Source organism: Protopterus annectens, chromosome 12.part0 (assembly GCF_019279795.1).
Source record: "Protopterus annectens isolate FY-2018-M chromosome 12.part0, PAN1.0, whole genome shotgun sequence".
NCBI classification, from domain to species: Eukaryota; Metazoa; Chordata; order Ceratodontiformes; family Protopteridae; genus Protopterus; species Protopterus annectens.
The window spans coordinates 1080535342-1080559537 of NC_056746.1; the positions used below are offsets into that span (position 1 = coordinate 1080535342).

The 24196-nt window shown below is 37.1% G+C and overlaps 1 protein-coding gene across 1 annotated transcript in view; it reads left to right on the forward strand.

Moving 5' to 3' along the window:
• MMP24 (matrix metallopeptidase 24) overlaps positions 1-23477 on the forward strand; it is a 536329-nt gene extending 512852 nt beyond the window's left edge. The window contains exons 8-9 of the mRNA XM_044090093.1: positions 4141-4407; positions 16262-23477. Of these exons, the coding sequence (XP_043946028.1) occupies positions 4141-4407; positions 16262-16599 (605 nt within the window). The 3' untranslated portion in view covers positions 16600-23477. The remainder of the gene's footprint in view (positions 1-4140; positions 4408-16261) is intronic.
• Positions 23478-24196: the final 719 nt, after the last annotated feature.

Sequence of the window (24196 nt, forward strand, 5' to 3'; positions counted from 1 at the left end):
ATTTATTTGTGTTTGAGTGGTCATTTCAGCAGAAGAATACCATTAGGGAGTCCTAAAAGTGGGCAAGCCCTTTTGGTATAATGACTCAAAAAGATACAAGGATATAGGAGAGTATGAAGGCAGTATAGTTAAATGTGAAACTGACTAGTTGTTTTGAAACTATTGCAAGAGAGGTTATGAAGGAATGGTTCCAATTAAGAGAAAACCTCACCCTCCAGTGTAGTTAACTTTGTCTCAGATTTATATTTTCACCTTATCAAATCACTTAGATGTAGCTTAGTGCCCATAAAGCCTTCAGTACCCCTCAGTGCTTTTCAGTTTTACTTTTACCCCACCATTAATCATAAAGATACCACTATTTTTTTCCTGTTGAAATATCATATTATTTCACTATTTATTGTCACTGCCCATTGTTTTGCATCATACGACTGTCTTACTTGGGGCCAGTAAAGTGCTATAAAGCACATATTAAAAAAAGTGAAACAGTGATGTAAGCTGGAAAAATCATTATATGACAAACTGTCATGAACAGAGAGCAATCATATTGCAAACAAGTAATAAACATAAGCAGACTGGTAAGTGTTCTCATTTTGGCTAGTAATGTGTGGCTTTAATCCATGCAATTGTTGTTTCTTATGAAATACTTGGCTTTCATCTGCCTTACTACCTCTTTGAAGTGATAACTGTCAGTCAGACATGAGTGAGCAGAGCTGCTAGATTTGCTAAAACAACAGTGTTGGGAAGGGCCTTTAAACTATACCACTGAAAAATTAACAAGACACTGCTGTTTACTAGCTTTGTATTGCAGGTTGAACTGCGCAATGAAAAGCTTTTCAGTAGCTCATGGCACAAATAGAACCCCCAGGAAAAAGAAACAGTTTTAGTGCTTAAAGGGGCACTCTCAGATAGTGACTCAGAGGACAGTTTTTGTGTCTAAATGGAGTGGGGAAAAAGACTTCTAAATCTCTGATGTATTGGGTTTTGAGAATGCAGAGTATATTCTGGGAATTAGAAGGAAACAGTAGAAAACACTGAAAAACAAAACTGCACCAGTATCAGTTGCAGTTATTAGCAATTTTGGGGTATAATAAATTGAAGTATAATAAGAAACACATAGAGTGATCTGATGCAATAGTGTAATATAACATAAAATATTAAGATAAAATTACATTTTTTTTTTACTTTCAAGATAGGGTTTTCCTTTAAGGTTAGCAAATAAAACATAACAGTTTGGTCTGTTACTCAAGTTCTAATTGATCAACCAAATCTTTCATCAAAATTCTGAAACTTCAGGGGAGATTGTACGAACTTGTAGGATGTTATATTATGCATGGGATTTGTGGAGGTGGGATGACTTCCCCCAACTTTACCCATGGCCAGTAAGTTTATTTTTTGATGAAAAAGGTTACTGTATTGGTCCGTCAGTAGACCATAATTAAACAGACAGTACAATAACCTTTGAAAATAGGGGGAATTTTCAGCTTTCACATTAGAAAATAATATATTTAGGGTACTATAGGGTTTACCTTTGAGCTATTATGCTTGTATAATATAGATTTATATGTCTGTGTGTTCAGAACTTTGTAAGCAGATGAGTGCCTTGATGGCGTTAGGGCCTGGGTGTTGACTCTAATGAAACTGAGAACAGGAAATATTATCTTAGCCTGTCATTACCAGTGACAAGGAGAATGAAGCTGGACACACAGTCATTAGAAAAGACATAATTTTCAGTGACCTGAGGACAACCCCAGACCAGCCTGTGTGTTTCCCCATCCAGTAATATGTCAGTGCCAGACGTAGAACCTTGTTTTCCTATTCCTTTTATCTGTTTAAGAGATAGATAAGTACTAGAGAAGAGGTATTGAGCTTACCTGAGTGGAACTTAATTACTAGAAGGCTAGAGTTCAACAGTGGAAATATTTTGCTAAAGTTAGTACTGATTAATGCAAGACATCTCTCATCACATACATTATATATGCTAATGCTAAGCTTATTTACAGTCAGCCCCATGCATTTTCCTGATTTCATTAGTAAGTGGGGCAGTGTTGGCATGGTTAGTACTGCTGTATGACAATGCCCAGTTCATCAGGTTGGTGCCTGATTTGTCATGCCTTTTGCTCAGAATCTATATGTTGTATCAGTGTTCATGTTGGGTTTTCCAGTGACGCCAGTCTTCTCCCACATGTCAGACATAAGCAAGTAGGTGAACTAGTCATCTAAATTGCCCTGCTGAGCCTCTAATCAGCCCATGCATGTATGTATACTGACTGGTATCCCATCCAGAACTGTTTTTCTGTCTTACATCCATTGCTTGCTGGGATAGGTTTTGATGCCCCTGACCTTGAATAGGATGAAGTTTTGTTGCAGAAAATGAACATGATACTGCAGTAGTAAGCTACATGTGATGCTGATAAGTATAGAGATGAGTGTATGCAACAAGAGAAAACCTAATGATGCAGGGACATCAGCTGCATGTAACAGCTATAGTACTGGTATGATGCAAAAAGTTTGAGAGGTTGTGTCTCAGAAGTCGCAATGTAGATAAGGAGCAGGCATTTCAAGTGAAGCAAATAAAACAGAGCAGAAGTTTTGAAGAGGCATAGCATAGCATAGCATGAAAAATTAGAAGGATGGGACAGCAAAAGATGACATGGGGCCTGAAATCACTCAATCCATATGATTTACAGAAGAACACTGAATCCAAAAGTGGACTCATTCATAGAAAAAGAAAAGGACCAGAAGCAAGTATGTGTGCTCGTGTGTGTGTGTGTGTGTGTGTGTGTGTGTGTGTGTGTGTGTGTGTGTGTGTGTGTGTGTGTGTGTGTGTGTGTGTGTGTGTGTGTGCGTGCACATGCATGCCCTCGAGCTTGTGTGTGTGTGTGTGTGTGTGTGTGTGTGTGTGTGTGTGTGTGTGTGTGTGTGTGTGTGTGTGTGTGTGTGTGTGTGTGTGTGTGTGTGTGTGTGTGTCCTTGTATATGGAAGGCGTGAGGAAATCATAAATCAGCGGGAGGTGAAATAACCATAAGCAGAACAGATGACAATAAGTAGTAAAAAATAAAAAGTTACCAGAGGCAGGTAAGCAGTGGTGTGTGTTTGTGTGTTGGCTGTGTTAGAGCACTAACAAATGCAGTTAATTTGGGTCTGTGAGTGCAGATAGTAATAGAGTACATAAAAATTCTAGGAAAGATTAATTACCTTTTTCTGATCTGTTCTGTTGCCAGTTTTCCAAGATACAAGATATCAGTCTGTCATTTCTCTCCAATAACAGCTTGTTAATTATATAGGTTGATGAGGACAGAGCTGTTCATCAGGAGACTCCTACTGCAAGTATTGTAAAAAAATGTGCTATCTATGGGGTGACTTTCTGTATGGCAGTACTAAAAATACATTTGCCTTGTCTTTCTGCTGATCATTTTGTTTCATTCTCTGACAGTAAAAGCTTCAAAAGGTTTATTATGAGTTCTGACTGTAATGACAGAGCTTTCATTCACCTCCAGTTATTTTCTGAATAGCTTTTCTGTCCTGAAATGACATTTCATTTCCATTATAAATAATATATTTTGGTTTCACTGTGCTTTTTTTCTGAACATGCAAGAACTAGGGCTGTAGTACTTATTTAGGTGATAAAAGCCATGAGATGAAATTCAGACTTTGCCAGTAAATAAAGTTGCAATAACAGAAGTTACAATTATAATGAATTAATCTGCTAACACTGAACAACTCAGCCCTGTAGGATTAAAAGGGTTTCATGGATGATTGAAGAAGCTACTATTGCTTCTAAAATGCAATTTTGCAAAGAGAACTAAAATGCAACTTTACAACAGTTGATCAAATTAATTCAAACAAATTGGTGTAGTGAAGCTGAAATTTAATAACAATTTACTTCAAACTACATTACTTTCTGCAGCAAAAGAGTGATGTTTTTTTTCTGTTATAGTTTTGTGCCAGGAACTGTAATATTATAAGCAGAGGCCCCTAGAAAATCACAGAATTGTGTATGACCATTTTCTTGAAAGCTTATGATGGTGTGTTATGTAAATAAAAAAGTACAAAAAATAATACTTGCATGTGTGGAAGACTGTATAAAAAGTCCCATTTTCACATGTATATTTTTCATTGTGTTTGTTGTACAAACTCTAGGTGACAAATACTGGGTTTTTAAAGAGGTGACAGCAGAACCCGGGTACCCTCACAGCCTGGTGGAGCTAGGAAGTTGTCTTCCCAGAGAAGGTATCGATACAGCATTGCGATGGGAACCAGTTGGAAAAACGTACTTCTTCAAAGGTGACAGATACTGGCGGTACAATGAGGAAAAAAGAGCAGCAGATCCAGGGTACCCAAAACCCATAACTGTGTGGAAGGGAATCCCAGAGGCACCCCAAGGAGCATTTGTCAGCAAAGAAGGATGTATGTTTTCAAGTGTTACTGTTTTATCTCATTATTTAAACCTCATCCTATTCTCTTTGCTCATATACAACTCCAAGCATTTAATTTCAGTTGTGTACATTGTATTCTTCCATATTTAGCCTTTATAATGTCTGAGTAGCAGTTCAGGTGAAAATGAAACCTTCAAGACTTCAAGCTGAGTAATTTCTAGCAGGAAATAGTACTGTAAAAGTCCAGACATCAGTATCCCAACTGACATACCTGCATTGTGAAAAAGAGGTTTTATTGAGGACTTCTCTTACAAATTGGTGGTGTTTCTGATGGACATATATCCTGTCTGCATTTCTCTCTCTGTCTCCCTCCAGGTCCCCAGTATGACTCTCTACTGCCACAGATGTAGAGTTGAGTCCTCAGTCAAGTGTCCAAGCCAAGTCATCCAGCACCCTCTCTGTGAAAGCAGTGATTTGTGTCCCTACTCCAAGCAGCCACTTTATGAGATTTGATTTGCACATGCACACCTACATATGCACGTACACACACATACACACACACACATACATACACACACACACACACACACACACACACACACACACACACACACACACACACACACACCTGGGAAAGGCTGGCACAGATTTACTAGCTATGCCCCCTTCTGCCCAGACTATAAAGTAGTTACTGCCACCAGACAATCCAAAGCCAGCCACTCTAAGGCTCTTACAAGGGTACCCAATTCTACTTAGTGAAATTAATATTAATACAAATGGTAGTTTGACCAACAGCAAGGCTTTCAGGAGAGGTGAGAGTTGTCATTTTATATATATATATATATATATATATATATATATATATATATATATATATATATATATATATATATATATATATATGTGTGTGTATATATATATATATATATATATATATATATATATATATATATATATACTCTTAGAGATTAAAATATTCTTTAAAACACCAGCCACAATGAAACGTTTAACTATATTTAATAATAAATAATAAAAGAACATGAAAATACTGAATATCTATTTACATTAAACACCAGAGTTTCAATCACAGAGAATATTAAAATGACACAGATGAATAGATTCACGCAGATACAGAAAAGCAGTACTTAACTAATCTCACTGTATTTTCCTGACTGATCTAAAAAATTACTATTCCCTGGTTCAGTTACTAGAGCAAGGCTAGGTGAAGTAGGTGAAGGGTCTTTCCCTATCAGGTTCCAAAAACAGACTGCTCTGAGACTTCAGTCTCACCTAGAATTAAAATATTGTAGTTATGGATTACAGAATGACATCATATACATCTGGTCATCTGACTTCTGATTCCCATGCTACCTCCTTGGCTAGAAACTGCTAGGATTTAGCACATATGTGTTACAGTACATATCTCAAGCTTTGCTAAAGTTTGTTGCAGCATCTGGAAGCTGTAAAACAACTTTAACACTTCTCTTCCTACAGAGACTAATAACAAACCATGCTTCTTACAGACATTGCTTCTCTGGCTTCATTCAAAACTGTAAGATAACATCTTTATGGCCTAGACCCAGTAATTTAATTTTAGAATATATTTCAAAGTCAAATGGATTGAGATTAACCTCTTCTCTTCCAGTATTCTCTGTTAAAACATTTACATGTAATCAGTTACAATATACGGTCGGGACCCATTGTTGGTACATTGTTAACATAAGCAACTTTACCAATTATTTTTTTTAATGAAACCAAAAGGAGCAACTAGGCTGATGTCACAAAAGAAGAAATGAAAAAAAAAAAATCTAAAGTAAAAAAAAAAAAAAAAAAAAAAATCTCAGGTTAAAATCAACTTTAATTCCACTGCAGGTCAGATAAAGCGCTTTCACTCATTCATTTGTATTGCTTCTTTGTTACATATTCATGAGTTAATCTAAGCTTAAAGATATATGCACATATAAACATATAAAAACTCTCCATGAGCACTCAAGATGCTCTAATAAATATGTATATATAAATATATATATTTCCATCATTTATTATAAAATTTACAAACATTAACATAGTTAATTAATCTCTCTCATTGAGACCCTAAACCCTATCTGCTCTCTCTCTAACTATCCACATACTCTCCTTACTCTCAGTATGGTTCCTGATGTCACCCTGGGTTTAATATGCTCCAGAGCTCTAAATAGGAAATAATGTGTAAAGATGTTCTCTTATCCTGTCTTTAAGATTGGTTTTGCCAACATAAAATGCATCACATATTTGGCACACTGCCAAATAAACTATATGAGTAGTATCACAGGTAGCTACAGCATGCTAAAGTTAGTGTGCATGTCAGGATGTTCAAAAATGGACTGGGGTCAAGAGAATTACAATAATTACAGCATCCACATGGTTTTGTGTGTTCAAGAGGCATTGACCATTCATCCCTTTTTGTATAACATAACATTCTCCTTAAATTTAATTTGTTCCTATAACAAGTTTACCGATGGTGTCATCAGTACAGAGAATAGGCCAGTGTTTCGTAATAATATTCTTGATTGCTGGACAATCAGTACTATATGGTAAAGAAACCCTTACATGAGTTGATCTCTCATCTCTACCATTGTCTATTGTAGCGGATCCACCAGTAATAACTGGTCCAAAATAAGGGGCTTTATTCAAAAAGGGATGAATGGTCTATGCCTCTTGAACACACAAAACCATGTGGATGCTGTAATTATTGTAATTCTCTTGACCCCAGTCCATTTTTTGAACATCCTGACATGCACACTAACATTAGCATACGTGCTGTAGCTACCTGTGATACTACTCATATAGTTTATTTGGCAGTGTGCCAAATATGTGATGCATTTTATGTTGGCAAAACCAATCGTCATTTTAAAGACAGGATAAGAGAACATCTTTACCACATTAGGAAGGCTTCACCTCACAATGCCTTAGCTAAACCGTGCCCAAGCAGGTCCAGAACATTATTTCCTACTTAGAGCTCTTGAGAATATTAAACCCAGTATACGAGGAGGTGACATCAGGAACCATACTGTGAGAGTAAGGAGAGTATGTGGATAGTTAGATTGAGAGCAGATAGGGGTTTAGGTCTCAATGAGAGCCTCCATTAAACCTATGTTAAACTGAGGAATGTTTGTAGATTTTATAATAAATGATGGAACATATATGTTTTTACCCCTTGAAATAGATTTCTTTTGATATATATATATTTATATATACATATTTATTAGAGCATCTTGAGTGTTCATGGAGAGGTTTTATATGTTTTTTATATTCACTTTGTCATTTTATACATCTTAGCATGTTTATATGTGCATATATCTTTAAGCTTAGATTAACTCATGAATATGTAACAAGAAGCAGCCAATAGGAGATGTTTTAACTGTATAAATGTAGCCTATGTACTTGAAGGTCTTTGTTACATGATCTGATGAAGCTCAAATGAATGAGTGATCTGACCTGCAGTGGAATTAAAGTTGGATTTTAACCTGAGGATTTTGCCTTTCATTTGGATTTTAACCTGAGGATTTTGCCTTTCATTTCTACTTGTGACTCTGCATCAGCCTAGTTGCTCCTTTTGGTTTCATTAATATTATTTAAGTTTTTCTGGAGCACTGGGCGTTTATCCTGTTTGTCAGCAAGTGGTTTGTTCCTGAATTATTTTTTTTAATTTTATTTTATTTAACATTTGTTTACCGGGAAAGTCCAACTTGGAATGAAGCCTATTTTCAGTGGAGGCCCAGGCAGAAATGCCCCAAACACATGTCTTTGTAATGTGGGAGGAAACCGAAGCACCTGGAGGAAACCCACATGTGTGCAGTGAGGACATGCAGACTCCACACAGAAGGCACTCCAGCCAAGCATTGAACTGGAGAACCTCTTGCTGTGAGGCAACAATGCAACAGCTGCACCACTGTGCCACTGTACATTTTCAACACAGCACCTGTACAAATCAGTTTGATATACAAATGACATATAATTATTTACAAAATTCCAACTAGCTGTGCTGGCATATGTTACACATCTACTGCCCTACATCTCCTGGCATAGTTGGCAATGCCTCACATTGTCACATCTCTCCTCCCCTTTGAAGACTCAAGCTAGTTTTTTCAAGTGACCCGGAGAAACATTGCTTGAGAGGAATGAGCCTGCCTAGGAATACAGTAAGCCACACCCTGTCTTGAGAACCCATCTACATTGGCATTGCTGACCCCACTACAATGCTGTACTGTCATGTCATATGCCTGCAACCCTAGGCTCCACTTTAGTAACTTGGCATTTTGCTGGCTGGCTTGATGTAGCCATAGATCCCCCTCAGACTCTTCCTGCCACCTACTGCAAATACTTAGCACAAGGGCCACCCTGTCATGGTAAGGTTTTGTTATGTTAACATGGTACAATTTGTTCCCCTGCCTCCTGCCTAGCAGTTCTACCATGTAGTTAACATCACTGACCGTCCTTACCACTTTAAAGGGTCCCTCCCAAGCTGCCTGCAGCTTATTGTGTCTGACAGGAATGAGAACCATAACCTGCCTTCCCACAGCATACTCTCAGGATCGAGCATTCCTGTCATACTCGACCTTTTTCTGCTGCTGAACTTCTGCCAGTTTCTCCTGGGCCAAGCCCATGAGCTTCCTAGGCCTTGTCCTTAGGTTTAGGAGATATGCCACAACAGACTTCTTGTGGGATTCACACTCACCCTTCCACTCATCACAAACCAAATCTAAAGGCCCCTCATCCTATGACCATACAACAACTCAAAGGGTGAAAAACCTGTGGATTCCTGGGGTACCCCTCTATATGCAGACAGAAGATAGGGCAAATATTTGTCCCACTCTCTCTTAAACTGGTCTGCAAATGCCAGTAGCATGCATGGTCTTTAGTGTAGAGTTTAACCTCTCCCCCAGACTAATGGCCTTGTGGAGCAATTAAACTCTACACTAAAGACCATGCATGCCAGTAGCATGCATGGTCTTTGGTGTAGAGTTTAACCTCTCCACAAGACCATTAGTCTGGAGGTGGTAGGGGTGGTCTTTAGGTGATTCACCCCACAGTGTCCCACAGACAAGCCAGCAGGTCTGTCATGCAACTGACACCTCTGTCAGTCAGTATTTCTCTCAGGAAACCTACCCTGCTGAAAATCTCTAACAAAGCATTTGCCAACTTTTCTGCCTTTATGGAGGACAGAGCCACCACCACAAGGTATTTAGTACCATAATCTACTGCCACTAGGATACATTTCTTCCCTGTGGAACTTGGGATACTCAGAGGCCCCACAATATCTATAGCTTTCCACTGAAATGGCTCCTCAGTTACAGGCAAAGGCATCAAAGGAGGTCTGACCTTGTCTCCTGCCTTGCCTACTTTTTGTCACTGCTCACAATTCCTGCAGTACCCTGTTACATCCTTTGCAATCCCAGGCCAGTATAAGTTCTGCATAATAAGTCTCTTGTCATACTTTATGCCCATATGACTTGCAAAATTAATGTCATGGGCTATGGCTAGAAGTGCCCGACAGCAGGCTCTAGGTACTACCAACTGCTGTATTACCTCATCCTCTAGCCCTCCCTCAGGGGTCCACTCTCTATACAGTAACTCTTTGTTCCAGTATACAGACTCCCCTTTTCCTTGAGAATCAGGTGTCTCCTTAGCTACCTCCCTCAAGCCTAATAGTGTAGGGTACGAGAGCTGAGCCTGTCTCAACTGTAGCTTTGTAACACTTCTCAGCTCCCTTTCCACAGCAAGCCTGGTATACTCTGACAGTGTTGCCTCACTGTCAGTCTGGGTACTACCATTTACCTCTGCCCTTGCAATCTGTGTGGCCAAGGGAACATCAGTACTTACCAACAACAGTGATTCACCTTCAGGCTCACTGCTACAGGGTAGCTCCCTCCCTGAAATCGCCACCTCACCATCCCTGGCTTCAGGTGTGGGGTCTGTCTGAGTCTCCCCTGGGCTACGAAACCCACATGCCTGTCTCCAAGCCTGTGTGTAACTGCATGCACACAAGATACTACATTATCAAAATCATTTCCTATCAAGACATCTGCGGTCAGAGTTGTTACTAAATATATATAAGTACTCTCAGAGATTAAAATATTCTTTAAAAGACCAGCCACAGTAAAACATTTAAATATATTTAATAATAAATAATAAAAGAATATGAAAATACTGAATATCTATTTACAATAAACACCAGAATTGCAATCACAGGAAATGTTAAAATAGCACAGATGAATAGATTCACACAGATACAGAAAACAGTACTTAACTAATCTCACTATATTTTCCTGACTGATCTAAAGAACTACTATTCCCTAGTTCAGTTACTAGAGCAAGGCATGATGAAGTAGGTGAGGGGTCCTTCCCTCTCAGGTTCCAAAAACTGACTGCTCTGAGACTTCAGTCTCACCTAGTATTAAAATATCATTTTAGTGATGGATTACAGAATTATATCACATACATCTGGTCATCTGACTTCTGGTTCCCATGCTACCCCCTTGGCTAGAAGCTGCCAGGATTTAGCACTTATGTATTATAATACAGATATCAAGCTTTGCTAAACTTTACTGCAGCATCTGGAAGCTGTAAAACAATGTTAACACTTCTGTTCTTCCTACAGAGACTAACAAACTATGCTTCTTACAGACATTGTGTCTTTGGCTTCATTCAAAACTGTGAGCTAACATCTTTATGGCCTAGGCCTAGCAATTTAATTTCAGAATATATTTCAAAGTCAGGTGGATTGAGATTAACGTTTTCTCTTTCAGTATCCTCTGTTAAAACATATAGATTTAATTAGTTACAATACAGTCAGGATCTACAGTTGGTACATTTTTTAACACAAGCAACTCTACAAATACATTTTCATCACAGCACCTGTACAAATCAGTTTGATACACAAATGACATATAATTATTTACAAAATTCCATCTAGCTGGCTGGCATGTGTTGCACATCCACTGCCCTAATTCTCCTGGCATAGCTGTCAATACCTCACATCATCACAGTCATAATTTCTTTATAAGAATTACCCAAATTAAAATATAAGCACATAATGCACAACCATGGCCTTCCAGTAGCTGAGAAGTACAGCAAGTGCCTCTAAGATGACTAGAATCTGGATAGCAGGAGGCATAAGCATTGTGATACCTGCCCAGCTTTGATTCTCTTTGCCCCATTTCTTTCTGCATCTACCTCTTTCCGGGTACTTTTTCAAATGTGCACACCACAATGTCTGAGAAGGACACAATGCCCACTCACTTATTGCAATGACACCACCACAAGCCACTCATATAAAACGTATTGTCCCTATATAATAAAATAGGGAGAAGTCAACAAAAGCATTTGGGGTGTGTATATGTGTGTGTGTGTGTGTGTGTGTGTGTGTGTGTGTGTGTGTGTGTGTGTGTGTGTGTGTGTGTGTGTGTGTGTGTGTGTGTGTGTGTGTGTGTGTGTATGAAAGATGATGAGCTATCACATTGAGTCTGGGTATGTAGGGAATGTGATGTGGATGTATTGTGATGTATACAGGTTAAGTATGGGCCATGTGGATCTTGTCTTGAGTGAAAAGGGTGTTTGGGCAAGTTTTGGTCTCAAGCTGTGCTTACCACAACTTAAGTGCAATCTTGGAGATGGTTGTGTAAAATTTAGGGAGGGTGGTTGGAGGCATGTTCTGACATAAGAAATATTTTTTTTCCATTTGGGTGAGTGCATGTATCATACTGAGTTTTGTGTGTGTGTGTGTGTGTGTGTGTGTGTGTGTGTGTGTGTGTGTGTGTGTGTGTGTGTGTGTGTGTGTGTGTGTGTGTGTGTGTGTGTGTGTGTGTGTGTGTTAGTGTAAATGACATGACTGTGAATCTCACTGCTAGATGATGAGTGTGCTTACTCTGTGTTTTTTCAGCTAGTTCTTCAAATCATATTATGAAATTACAATTGTGTTTTCTTATTTAATTGCCAAAAATCACTTTTCCCTAACCAGCTGTTTTACCTTGGGTACATTGAAATTATCTTTTTTTTTCAAAAATATATATAATTCTTCTTTTTAAGAACAGTTTAAAAAGCAGGACATATTAGACTCCATAGATGATGATCAAACCAAACTAAAATGTATTGACAGCACCTGGCTAGTAGAGGAGGTTTTCACATCAAATCACAAATTTTGCTTTTCTAACAGAGCAGAAAAAACAGAGGAAGGGCAGTCAACTAAATCCTTTTTTTTTTTGGAGGGGGTGTTATGACCTCACCTCAAAACATTCATCTCTAAGGCCTTCATACCTTGGAGTAGTTTTTTTATGTGTGTGTGTGTGTGTGTGTGTGTGTGTGTGTGTGTGTGTGTGTGTGTGTGTGTGTGTGTGTGTGTCACAGTCAGAAATACGACTGAGAAGCAGAAGCGTGGATTTTGAGCATCCAGGTTTTCATTTGTGTAACTTGGCATGATTAAGTTTGAACTTTTCACATAATGCTTAGTTCTTATATACCTATAGAAAGCATATACTTAAAATCAGAGACAATCATTAAAAGTTATTTTCATATCCTTTAACAGAGAGGACATTATATACTTTTGTGATGCAAAAACACTTTTGGGGGAAGACTTGCACATTTAATTACTACTCTTCTTTAGAACATTTCTGTACTACAATTCTTCAGCTAGAAAGTTGGGAAAAAATACTGAATACTCCAAAAGCTGCAAGCTTCTGTTCAAAATAACCTGTTAAACAGTAATTGTAATGAGTGATTACAACACAATCTTTTCTTCAGAGCAGTTTAGTAAAGTGATGCCTGTCATAATCATGTGTCATGACTACAGAGCTGTGATTGTCATTTCACACCTGTTAAGGTGGGGTCACACTGCATACCTCTCAAGTGTACCTCATTACTAGGAATGTTCCTCATTTGGGGTCTTAAAAAGTTCATGTTCCTTAATGTTCCACATTGAAACAGTCTATTATGTGCTCAGTATTAGCAATTTTTTAAACTGATATCCATAGTAAATACTACTGAATTGTATTAATCCATTAAAAGATTTATTATATAAGTAGAAATATTGCATTTTAAGCATCCTATGAGCTTCTTAGTTGAAGTTGTTAGTAAGCTGTTTGTAAGTGCTCCACATTCCTCATTTTGGAGCTGGAAGGTTGAGAGCTGTGGGTCACAGGACTTTCCTTCTTGCTGTAATATTAGCAGTGCACACAGCCCTCTATTATTATTTAAGTTTCCCATTACTAACTATGACTTAGTCAGATGTCGTTTTTTTCTCTGAGCTATGCTAGTGATGAGTACAACAAATATACTGTTTTAGGAATGCTCACCTGGCATTTGTGTCTGTGTTAGTATGTTTACTTAGTTATAAAGGTTTCTGTAAGCTTTCTGCTATGCATAGGCATGTAGCGCTCTTGCTTGGTTATATATAATTAATTTGCATTATATAAGCATTAAATTTGGAGGAAAGTACACTATTCGGTGTTTGTAATAGTCATCTTCCTTAGTTCTCCTTTAATTGTAGAAACCATTTCTGCCCAGCCTTGCGGGTCACAGCCTCACTGGTAGTTAACACCCCTACTCCCTGTGCCTCACCTAGTATTTCACTATTAATAGATTTCTACCTTCTAGGGAGGAAATAATTTGCAGCGTGCAGACCCTTAACCAGGTGCCAGCAATACTACTAAATTTGGTAGCATCACATTTATATTTAATTATTTATTTGTTAACTGAGTAAGCTCAATGGACATAAGCATCCTTTTCCATGGTCAACCTGAAAGCCTGGTGGGAAAGTGACTTGCTCAGTCACAAAGCAGGGAAATAGAATCAAACCCTGTACCTTTGACACAGGAAGCAGCTCGTTAACAGTTCAGAGCTTTAATGTTCTGCGCTAACTGACTGATCATGCCAGTGGCCTAATTTTGTCCATCTGAAATGTATGACAATGCAGGAAAAACAAGCTCATCATATGCGTAGCTCCACATGCTGAAACACACCTACCATATACTTACTTATGCACTCTAATGCCCACAGTGTACCTTTGACCTCTTTCCTAAAAATTAGGTTACTTTCTGTAAAGCACTCCAGCACTCCATCAGGGAATCATCTTTGCTGGACTTTAGTCCTGCCCTTCTCCTAGGAAAACTCAGTCTTTCATTCCACATTATCCTTCTTGTGACAAAATTCGTCATCAAGCCCTGGTCATTAATGCTTCATTCTAATGGTCTCACTCAATGCCTGCAGACTGGTATAGGGCATGAAAATATAATCAAGTCAAGTGTATATTGTTAAGCCTGTGGTGTCCACTGACAGCTCCTCTGCAGTGGACAAGATGGATGGCTTTGAATCGCTTGAGCATTTATTCCCCAAACGTTAAGTACATCATTTCCCACAATGACTCTGTGCTGCCATCCAACATTTTCTTTCAGAAGGTTCAATGGACTAGTCACACACTGAGAACTCTCAAAAGCTGAAGTGTCTGTACACTATGGAAGGCATTTCCAATACTTGGGCCAGATTGAAATGTACTAATGAAAAATAAATGTCTGCTCGACTTTGCATCCTTATCCCAACACTCGTTTTCAAATATTTAAAATATGAATAGAAGATGAGGATACAGAACAGACTCAGAAACATTTAAACCATCAAAACATAGTTTAGTTAACTAAATGATATGTTAACGAAGAGTCTATAACGTTATATTTACAGTTAAACTGTTATCTTATGCGTAAATTCCATTTTATTGGCTGGGTGTCACACAGTGATTCTTCTTGTTGGAAAACATAGACCGCACACAAATATCCAGCACTGATTATGCTGAACAATCACTCAGACATCTTCATACATTTCAACCTTATATTTTAAACCTCAAAGAGCCACGGGAACTTATCATATAGTTCCTTGTAGAAGAGATGCATGCTGACAAAGGAAGTCAACAGCCAAGTCTCATATTTTAAGACATTTGTTTTGGTTATTTTTTGTTATGTTTTTCTTTGCCCCAAACTATTTGCCATTATTTGAATCCCACTGACCCTACTTACTCCATGTAACCAAGATGGAGAGAGAGAGAGAGAGTGTGTGTGTGTATTGATGCAACACCATACTGATGCTGGGGGAGGGGGTTATACATCAGGTTTGCTCTTAACCTCTACCTTCATGCAGATTCATCAGCGACATCAATGTAATTTATGCAAGTGTGCTACCACATGTGCCCCTTTCCACTGCGGACAATTGTAGCTACAACCCTGTGACTTTGCCTCAGCAAGAGGTCCAGGCTCCAGCAGGGGCTATTAGCTAAACAGAAATAACAAATCAATACCTTCCTTTCCAGAGAGGGAGAGCAGACAAGGGTCAATCAGCCCATATACTCCAATGGCTGTCTGGCATCCAAATTACTAACAGACGTCAGTTCATCAGCATCATAGATGAGAACTCTCACATATGCGATTATGCCAGCCTTCACTATTACTACTACTTTTGTGCAGTCTGTATTTATGGGATACATATATCTTCAAAACTGACTTCCCCTTTTTTGTAAGGTAGCTAATAAAATAATCCATCCTGTTTTCAGATATAGCCACAGTAAACGAATCACTAGCCAAGTTTAACTGTTTAGCCACTTTTCTACATTTGACATTTTGTCTATTAATCTGTAACTATAAAATGCTATTCACTTTGATTCCTGTGGTACTGTTTCAGTTTTAACTTTTAGACTTTGTCTTAAAGACTCAATTCATATTGCATATATTACTTAATAGCATACTGTAGTTTTTGATAAAAAATATCTTTGGCTAGAAAATAGACACACATCAAAACTAATGGAATGTTTTAAATGTGAAGGCATTTATATGTCCTATGGTAAAAACATTTCTGTGTTTTCATCCTAGTTTATACGTACTTCTACAAGGGGAAGAATTACTGGAAATTTGATAACCAGAAGCTTACTGTGGAGTCTGGTTACCCAAGATCAATCCTCAAGGACTGGATGGGATGCAATCAGAAAGATGTGGATAACAGTAGAGACAGGCACTTGCCACATGAGGATGTGGGCATCATGGTCACCATAAATGATATACCCAGCACTGTAAATGCAATTGCTGTGGTCATTCCTTGCATACTTTCTTTATGTATCCTTGTGCTAGTATACACAATCTTTCAGTTCAAAAACAAAGGTGTACAACAAAATGTTACCTACTACAAACGACCTGTGCAGGAATGGGTATGACAGGATTATGACATGGATAATTCCACAATTTCGTAAGAGGGCTATGTGTGAACAGGGCAGAAAGGCCCCCCTCAAGTAAAGTCTAAAACAGGTCCCAGTGCATATGAAATGTGGGCAATTCATGGCATTTCTGGTACTAAGCACAAGCAGAAACGTCAACAGAGGGCACTTCAGTCTGAGCCCCCACCACCACCACAACATTCTGCTTAGTGCTTTTTCACTCTTTTTTTCCCTGTGGTGAACCATTCCATGTACTTCAGGAACTCTGTCTCATCTTCACCAGACTGAAAGGCATCACTTATTCAGAGTGTTGCTGTTGTAAACCAGCATTCTTCAATGTAGCGAAAACATTTTACCCCCACAAACTGTTTTTCCTATGGTTGGCTTGTACGTTGCTGGGTACTACAGAACAAAAAGAAATTTCAAGATAGAACCAAGAAACCAAGTTTTGTCCTGGTCGGTTCTAAGGATAATGTACGCTGATACTAACTCTGAAAGACATTAATCTTTTTTTAGACTTACATGAAAGAAAACAGGGCTCAACTGCCTGTAATTTTTCAACAGCTGCTGGTCAGGATGTTTGTGCACATTGTCTACTGGAGACCACTGGTAGCCTAATCAGTTTTTAGACTCGCTACTGCTTCAAGAAGACATTGAACTTTATAGGCTAAACAACAACAACAACAAAGAAATGCCATTGGGCTAACAGTGACATGACTGGAGTACTAAATACTGAAAGTACCTGCACATGTTTATTTTATAATTGACAGAAGACATTATGCTGTATTGTCACAAGGAATGAGTTGAGGCCAAAACAACAACAAAAATCTTAGCCTTAAAATATTTTTGTTTTAGCTACCTGTAGTATATTAAGTCTTCAGCCTGTCATATCATGGAGTATTTGTAAATTTACATTAGTCCTAGATGGTACAACAATGAAATACATTTTTATAATCTGTTTGGAAATTATCTAAATGTAAAAGTAATCAAAAATGGGGGGATTCAAATGATACAAAAAACTCCTCTGTAGATGTTTAATGAGCAGGAAAAACCTGATGACTTTTGAGTAGCCATATTTTTAAGGTGGCATGTTTACACCAGGGTTTGAATTTTGTGATAACCTTTTCAAAACAATAAGCATGCCTCTTGATAGGTTTTTAATAGCAATCATCTTGGTGTAGCCTGTTACAGCACTTCAGAATTTACAAAGCAGTTTCTTGTTTTCAGCTGGCTGAGTTCATTTTCTGTAAATTCAGACCCTGTAGGTGATACTGATAATGTTGTGGAAGTTCTGGATTCTCTGTTCTTAATGCTAAGCCATCTAGCAAACCAGAACTGATGTAATCATAGAACATAGTGTCTTCAGGGTCATTATTGGGTTAGGTTGTTTCAATGACCTTCGATAGCAGTTTTCAAGGTCCTTCCCTAAACTATAAGAATTCCATTCAGGGGAAACTACTCTGTACAGAAGTGATATATAGCAAAGATTATGTTCAACTGAAAATTGCATTGTGTTATTATTCAATCCAGATGTCTTAAACAAAATACAGTAGTCTAGAATCTTTGTTACAGAGTGTGTGAAGCTCAAGTTTACTGCATCATATTTTTACTGAAGGAGCTTCATGTGGCTTTTAAGAAAGCCATTAAAGTTTGCACAGAACATGTTAAGTGTCAAAATGAGGGACAGGATGTGAAGAACACATTCTTTGCTATTTTAGGCACTTAAACTACTGACTGGCTATGTTTACAGTCAACATGGTGGTTTGCATAACTAATCATTTAGAAAACAAAATAGCTTTAAATTAAAATAACAGTTCTGTTTTCCTCCTAATCTTGATTGTATGGTGGTGACAGGCTAAGAAATAATTACGCTTGTTGATTACAAGCTCAAATTACAAATACGCCACATAAAGGCACCATACATCTGTTTTTGAGAACTGTTACATAATACATAATTGTGGTGTTCTTTTCACTGCAAATCATCCTTTTCTAAGTATTCTGTAATACAAGTAACTATTTTAATTTTAATGTTATGGTGGATTACGATTTGGTAGCATTTGTAGAATGATTCCACAAAGCAAGTGTTAATCTAAGTAGTATGTCATGTTCTGTGGTTTCTTACCTTTGAACCCAGGGGAGCACGGGCTTCACCATGAAACCAGTGTTATTACAGAGCAAACCACATAGTTACAATTCAGTATTAAATGCAAGATCACATATAGCCAGTAACAAACACATCGGTTTATATGACTGAAAATATTGCATTAGTCAGCAGCTGTTCTATAACAATAACAAAAAAAAAATGTTCTCTAAGATATGTATTTGGGTATTTCATGAGATTATTATGGGACTGATTCCATCAAGCAAGTTGCACAAATGGTGCTTAAAGCATTTATTTAGCCTTCATGAATAAAAATGGACTAATAGAAAGCAAAGCAACTCAGTGTGACTAAAACTAACTGAATTTTTTTTAACAAACTATTAGGCTTGTATCTGACAAGTGTGTGTCCATGTTTGAGCCTAAGCCTGCTATTTTTGAACTGGAGTTTAAGGATCTCAGAAACAGTCTTTTTTTTTTTTACTGAGGTACCACCAAATCTAGTTTGTTGACGTGAGAACAGGGTGCTGCAGTAGATTAAGTATTGTTTTTCTTGCATTGTAGTCTGTATGATCACAATAACCAGAATTCAGCACTTTGAAGGTTGCCTTAGAGCACAATGCACTCTGTGTATTGTCTGAAACTGCTACATCAGAGAAGCAATACAGCTCTAAAGTACCTTCAGATTGCATCCAAACCATGAGCATGAACTTTGCAGCAGACAGTAATTTCCACTCTTTCGATTACCCATGTTTTCAAGCAATATCACTCGGCTCTATTAAAGTATATGTATATACACATTTGTAAAACTTTCTGAATTTGTAACAGAAATATACTTAAGTTTCTAACTGGTTATGACTACACTATAAGTCATATTTTAATATAATACACAAACGTTTTCATCTCAGATGTCAGACTTCAGCAGCTGACAGTGGGCATCTAGGTTGTTTTTTTCACTAGACACTATCTCTGTCTCTATAGCAGTTCAATTTTTATGCATCTACCATGCAAAATATGTCTTAACATTGTTTTAATATAAATATATTAAAATCCTATGCTTCTGACTGTGTAAAACAAACTGCCTGTCATCCATCTAATAGTGTTTACATATTTTAACTATTTAAAAATGTCGGATGCATATAGAAAAGTGAGGCACCCTGCATTTCTGATTAGTGAAAATCCATCTTATGTAAACCAAGTACAGACTTTTTATGTGTACATGAGGATGGAGTATTTTGATAAGAGGACGCAGAGGGACTCCACTGAAATGTGATTGCTTGTTTGTTTCTTTTTTTTGTTTGTTTGTTTGTTTGTTTAAATAGCCAGCAACTTGTAGACTTTCCTTAAAGAAAAGGACATTTTATTCCTGTTTCTGCAGACTAAGTGTAAGGACATCACTACTAGATACTCCTGCTGTGAAGAAGGGTCAGCTTAATTACTTTTTTTTAGAATGACTGTAGTACTATTACACCTTGCTTACAGAGGTATCTGAAATTGTACACCATCTGAACATTTCTAGAAATACTTAAGGTTTTTTCAACAGAGCTGTTTTATAGAGGAACAGCGGAAACTGTTTGGGTGGTTCATAGTTTCTTGATGTACAAAAGATTTCCTCTCACTCTTGTTTGTCTCATGGACTTAACAGACAAGTGTTTTTATGCTTGGATCTTCCACACATTTATTGAGGGTAGGCTTCTGTATCCTGCATAATCATAGACATTACTATGAAATGGAATTAAACTTAGAGAGAAATTCTTTTTTAATGCTGTGTCAGAATGAGAATACAAAGTTGGGCACAAATGTGTCCTACACACACTAAGGTGAAGAAGAGCTTCATTTAATTTACTATTTCTTAGTTATTTGTGCAATTAACCATGGTGCAAAATTATCTGTAGAGCCATATTAAAAAAAAAAAAAAAAAAAAAAACCATCAATTGCACAACGACTAATATGTTTACTCATTTCCTGTTGAGAAGCTGGGTCCTGAGTGGGTGTAACAACAGCATGGCAACAGGAAGGAACAGTACAATTAAATAGGTTGCACCATAGCAAAATAATTAAGAATCTTTAATATTAAGTGGTAGAATACAATATATTCATTTGGAGAATTATCCTTGTTCTGGCTTTCAGAATTATCATTTTATTTTTATACTTATGCAGACTATCTTTTGCCTTTCATTCATTAAAATCCGACATTCTGAAAATTTTCATTAGACTTGTGAAGGTAATTGCTCTTTTACCTTTGTAGCTAAAAGCACAATGCAGAATGTTGGTTGTAAACTGCTCTTGTCCAGAACCTTTTAATATAAAATGTAAAAGTATTTCTGAGCTACAAACCTATATGCATTGAGCCTCTTCAAGGTTTACTTGGCGATTAGAATGTACAGAGTGCTAAATTGTATTATAATTGTGTTCTATAAGTTGTAGATAGTATATAAGTTGCCTTTAGAGTGGAGAATAAAATATATGTTCAGACATACCTCTATTAAGCTGGTATCATAAGAGATGTAATTAAAAATCATATGCACATCTCTAAAAAGTGACTTTTGTTGTCAAGGGAAAGATGCTCCCACAAAATCCTTCTAATGACTATTGTAAAACAGGCAAGCTAATTTCAGCATCAGGATGCTTGTAAATCTTCATGGAGCAAATGTAAATTTCAAGTGTTGTATGTACCTCGGATCCAAATATCATTATCTGAGGGATTTATTAAGCACTGTCAAACAGAGGAGTTATGATCTCTTATACATGAGATAGTCTCTGAAATTGCATTATAATCCACTTCCAATAGAGGTTAATATATAACTTCTGTTAAGCGTGGCAAATACTTTCATGTGAAAATGTACATTGAAATGCTGCTAAATTAAAACAATTAGCGGCATTTGTTATGTCCTAAATCGGTGGTCAGTTGTAAACAGATACACCTTTTCTTTCGTTGAAAATAAGTGTAGAGAGAAATGAAAATGAGAATATTTTTTTTTTGGTCGTATGTGGTACTCCTGCTAAAGGCACTTTATTCTATAAGCTAAAAATGTAGCATCAATGTTATTAAGTTTTATTAAATACTGATTTTCTTCAGTTTTAGTGCATTGCTGGCTGAATGGATTTTTTCCTTTAAGCCTGCCTTTATTATGAATTTCCAGTCCTGAAAAGGCATGCTTTTCCAGAAACAGACACAGTTGGCTAGAGAGTTTCTAGGGGGCTCTAGTTCTGAGGGCCTCTATTCTGCAAGTTGGTGTACAATTCCAAATACTGTAGCTATACCCCTCTTTCAATGGTAAAACATATTTGTTCTTTGCTTAGTGAATTACGAATTAATGTGTAAGTTTTATTATGTTTAACCTGGAACTTTTCAATGTTGGCTCATGAACTGGCTGTACAATGATTGGATGCTCACCATCTTGTTTTAATACTTCACTCTGCTCAACGCACACACACACACACACACACACACACACACACACACACACACACACACACACACACACACACACAATACAATGACTTGAAGTTCACACACACAGGCTATGGTGTTAAATGCTTCGGTGCATTAAGTTTTTATTCACCCAAATCTGATTACTACTACCTGGTTAATACTGGCCACACTAATGTTGTCAAGGTTATTTTATTTACTTATAAAACTTCTGGAGCTCTGCTAGTTGTACAAAAATCTGGTCGAAGTAAGTCTTCAACCTGGGTATACTTAGATATAGAGGATATTATTACACTTATTTATTTATTTATTTATTTAATATGACATAAAACAGTAAATAACTGCTTTCCATGGGTCAGTGTTAAGGCTTCAAGGAAATGTAGTTAAAAACTAGAACTTTAGAGTAAGAAAATGGTTATTTAATATTGTATTTGGTGACCAAGTCGGGCTGGTTCGTCAAGAATATGAAATAGTTAAGTATTTTGCTTGCTGTGATATAAAATGTAAACAGGAATTGTTAGAATCAAACTACGTGTCTGTAAGATGCAGCTGGTTTACAGCATATTATCATGCAGACTGCATTAGAATGTGCATTAATGACTGGTTTAACCAGATTTATACATGATGAATGATAATGAATGGAGTGCAAAGTGTTTAGAAATGAGTAAAACTGTAAGGGACTATTTTGCTTTCCCAACTGTGAAGCTTTAAACAACCAAGCACAGAACAACTGCCTTTGTTTAACCTGAAATAATATGCTTTGATTCTTTCTTGTGAGGCCGATGTTATACGAGGTGACTGCTTGTTGCTTTCACATTGGAAAAGTGAACCTGGGGTAAAAAGCATACTTGACTTTGAATGCAATACAGTTGGCATTTGAAAATTCAGAAGTTCCTAAACTATATCTGAGGCACACAGGAAGAGTAAAATATCAAAATGGTTGTAATTGCTGCAAGATCTTAAAACTCTTGCAAAACCATGCTACTGAGATGAAGTGCAATTGTTACTGATGGAATATTTTAAGTCATAAGTTACCATATCTGCATCGGGAAACATACATTATTTCTACCTTCTACAACATGCTGAAAGGAATTGTTGATAACTAAACACTGTTTCAAATTCAATTAAACTCTTACTTCAGTTTGTCTCAGATAAATATATGCTTTCCTTTTCTACATTTAGCATTCTTCAAAACATTTTCTAAATGTTCGTTATGTTTCTGCATTGTTAGTAGAGGGAGGGAATTGGGTTTGATACAACTACACACTGTGTATTCAGTATTCCTATCTCACTGTGTTGTATTTCAGATTAATTTGTCAATAAAAAGAGAAGCAGCCATAAAATGTACACTTATCTTCCCACGTCTGCTCTTTAATCAAAATGTCTATGAGATTGTTTTCTTGCATCTGTAACTTTAATTCCTTATTCTTAGAAATAACTTCCAGCTAATGAGGATATGTAATTTCCATTATGGTTACTAAAGGCTCAGTTACTCGTGTAATCTCACACTGGGACAAATTTCGAAATAAAGAAAGTCAGGAACAGTGTGGGACAGCTGCAACAAATGATGAAATATATGTTAAGAGGAAGGAAAGCCCTTATGATTTAATTTATAGCACTGATTAAACTGCAACACAAGCATCACACTTGAGTTTGTTTCTGTTTTCAGTATAAAAAAGTTTACTCTGTAATACTACAGACTGCATTAAGAAGACTAATTATTTTGACTTTTGAGATCATTCTTTTAATGCAATCAGCAGTCCAGTGTTTCAAACAGCTGACATTACAGCAACAGGCACGAGACTGTCTGTAGTAAAAATTGTGAACCATGATATTTAATTTCCCGAAGTCATCCTCCAAGGCCAGATACAGTGTCAGGACATAATAGAGAGCAGATAATTTATCAAAACTCTAAAGCAATTAAGGTTATTTTCTAGTGACTTTGTCATGCAAGATCTGCAGTAGCAAACAACAACCAACCTGACTTCACATTAACATACAGACGAAGCCAAGAACTGACTGTCAGATGCACAAACATATGCAATTGCAATTAATTTTACTACAGA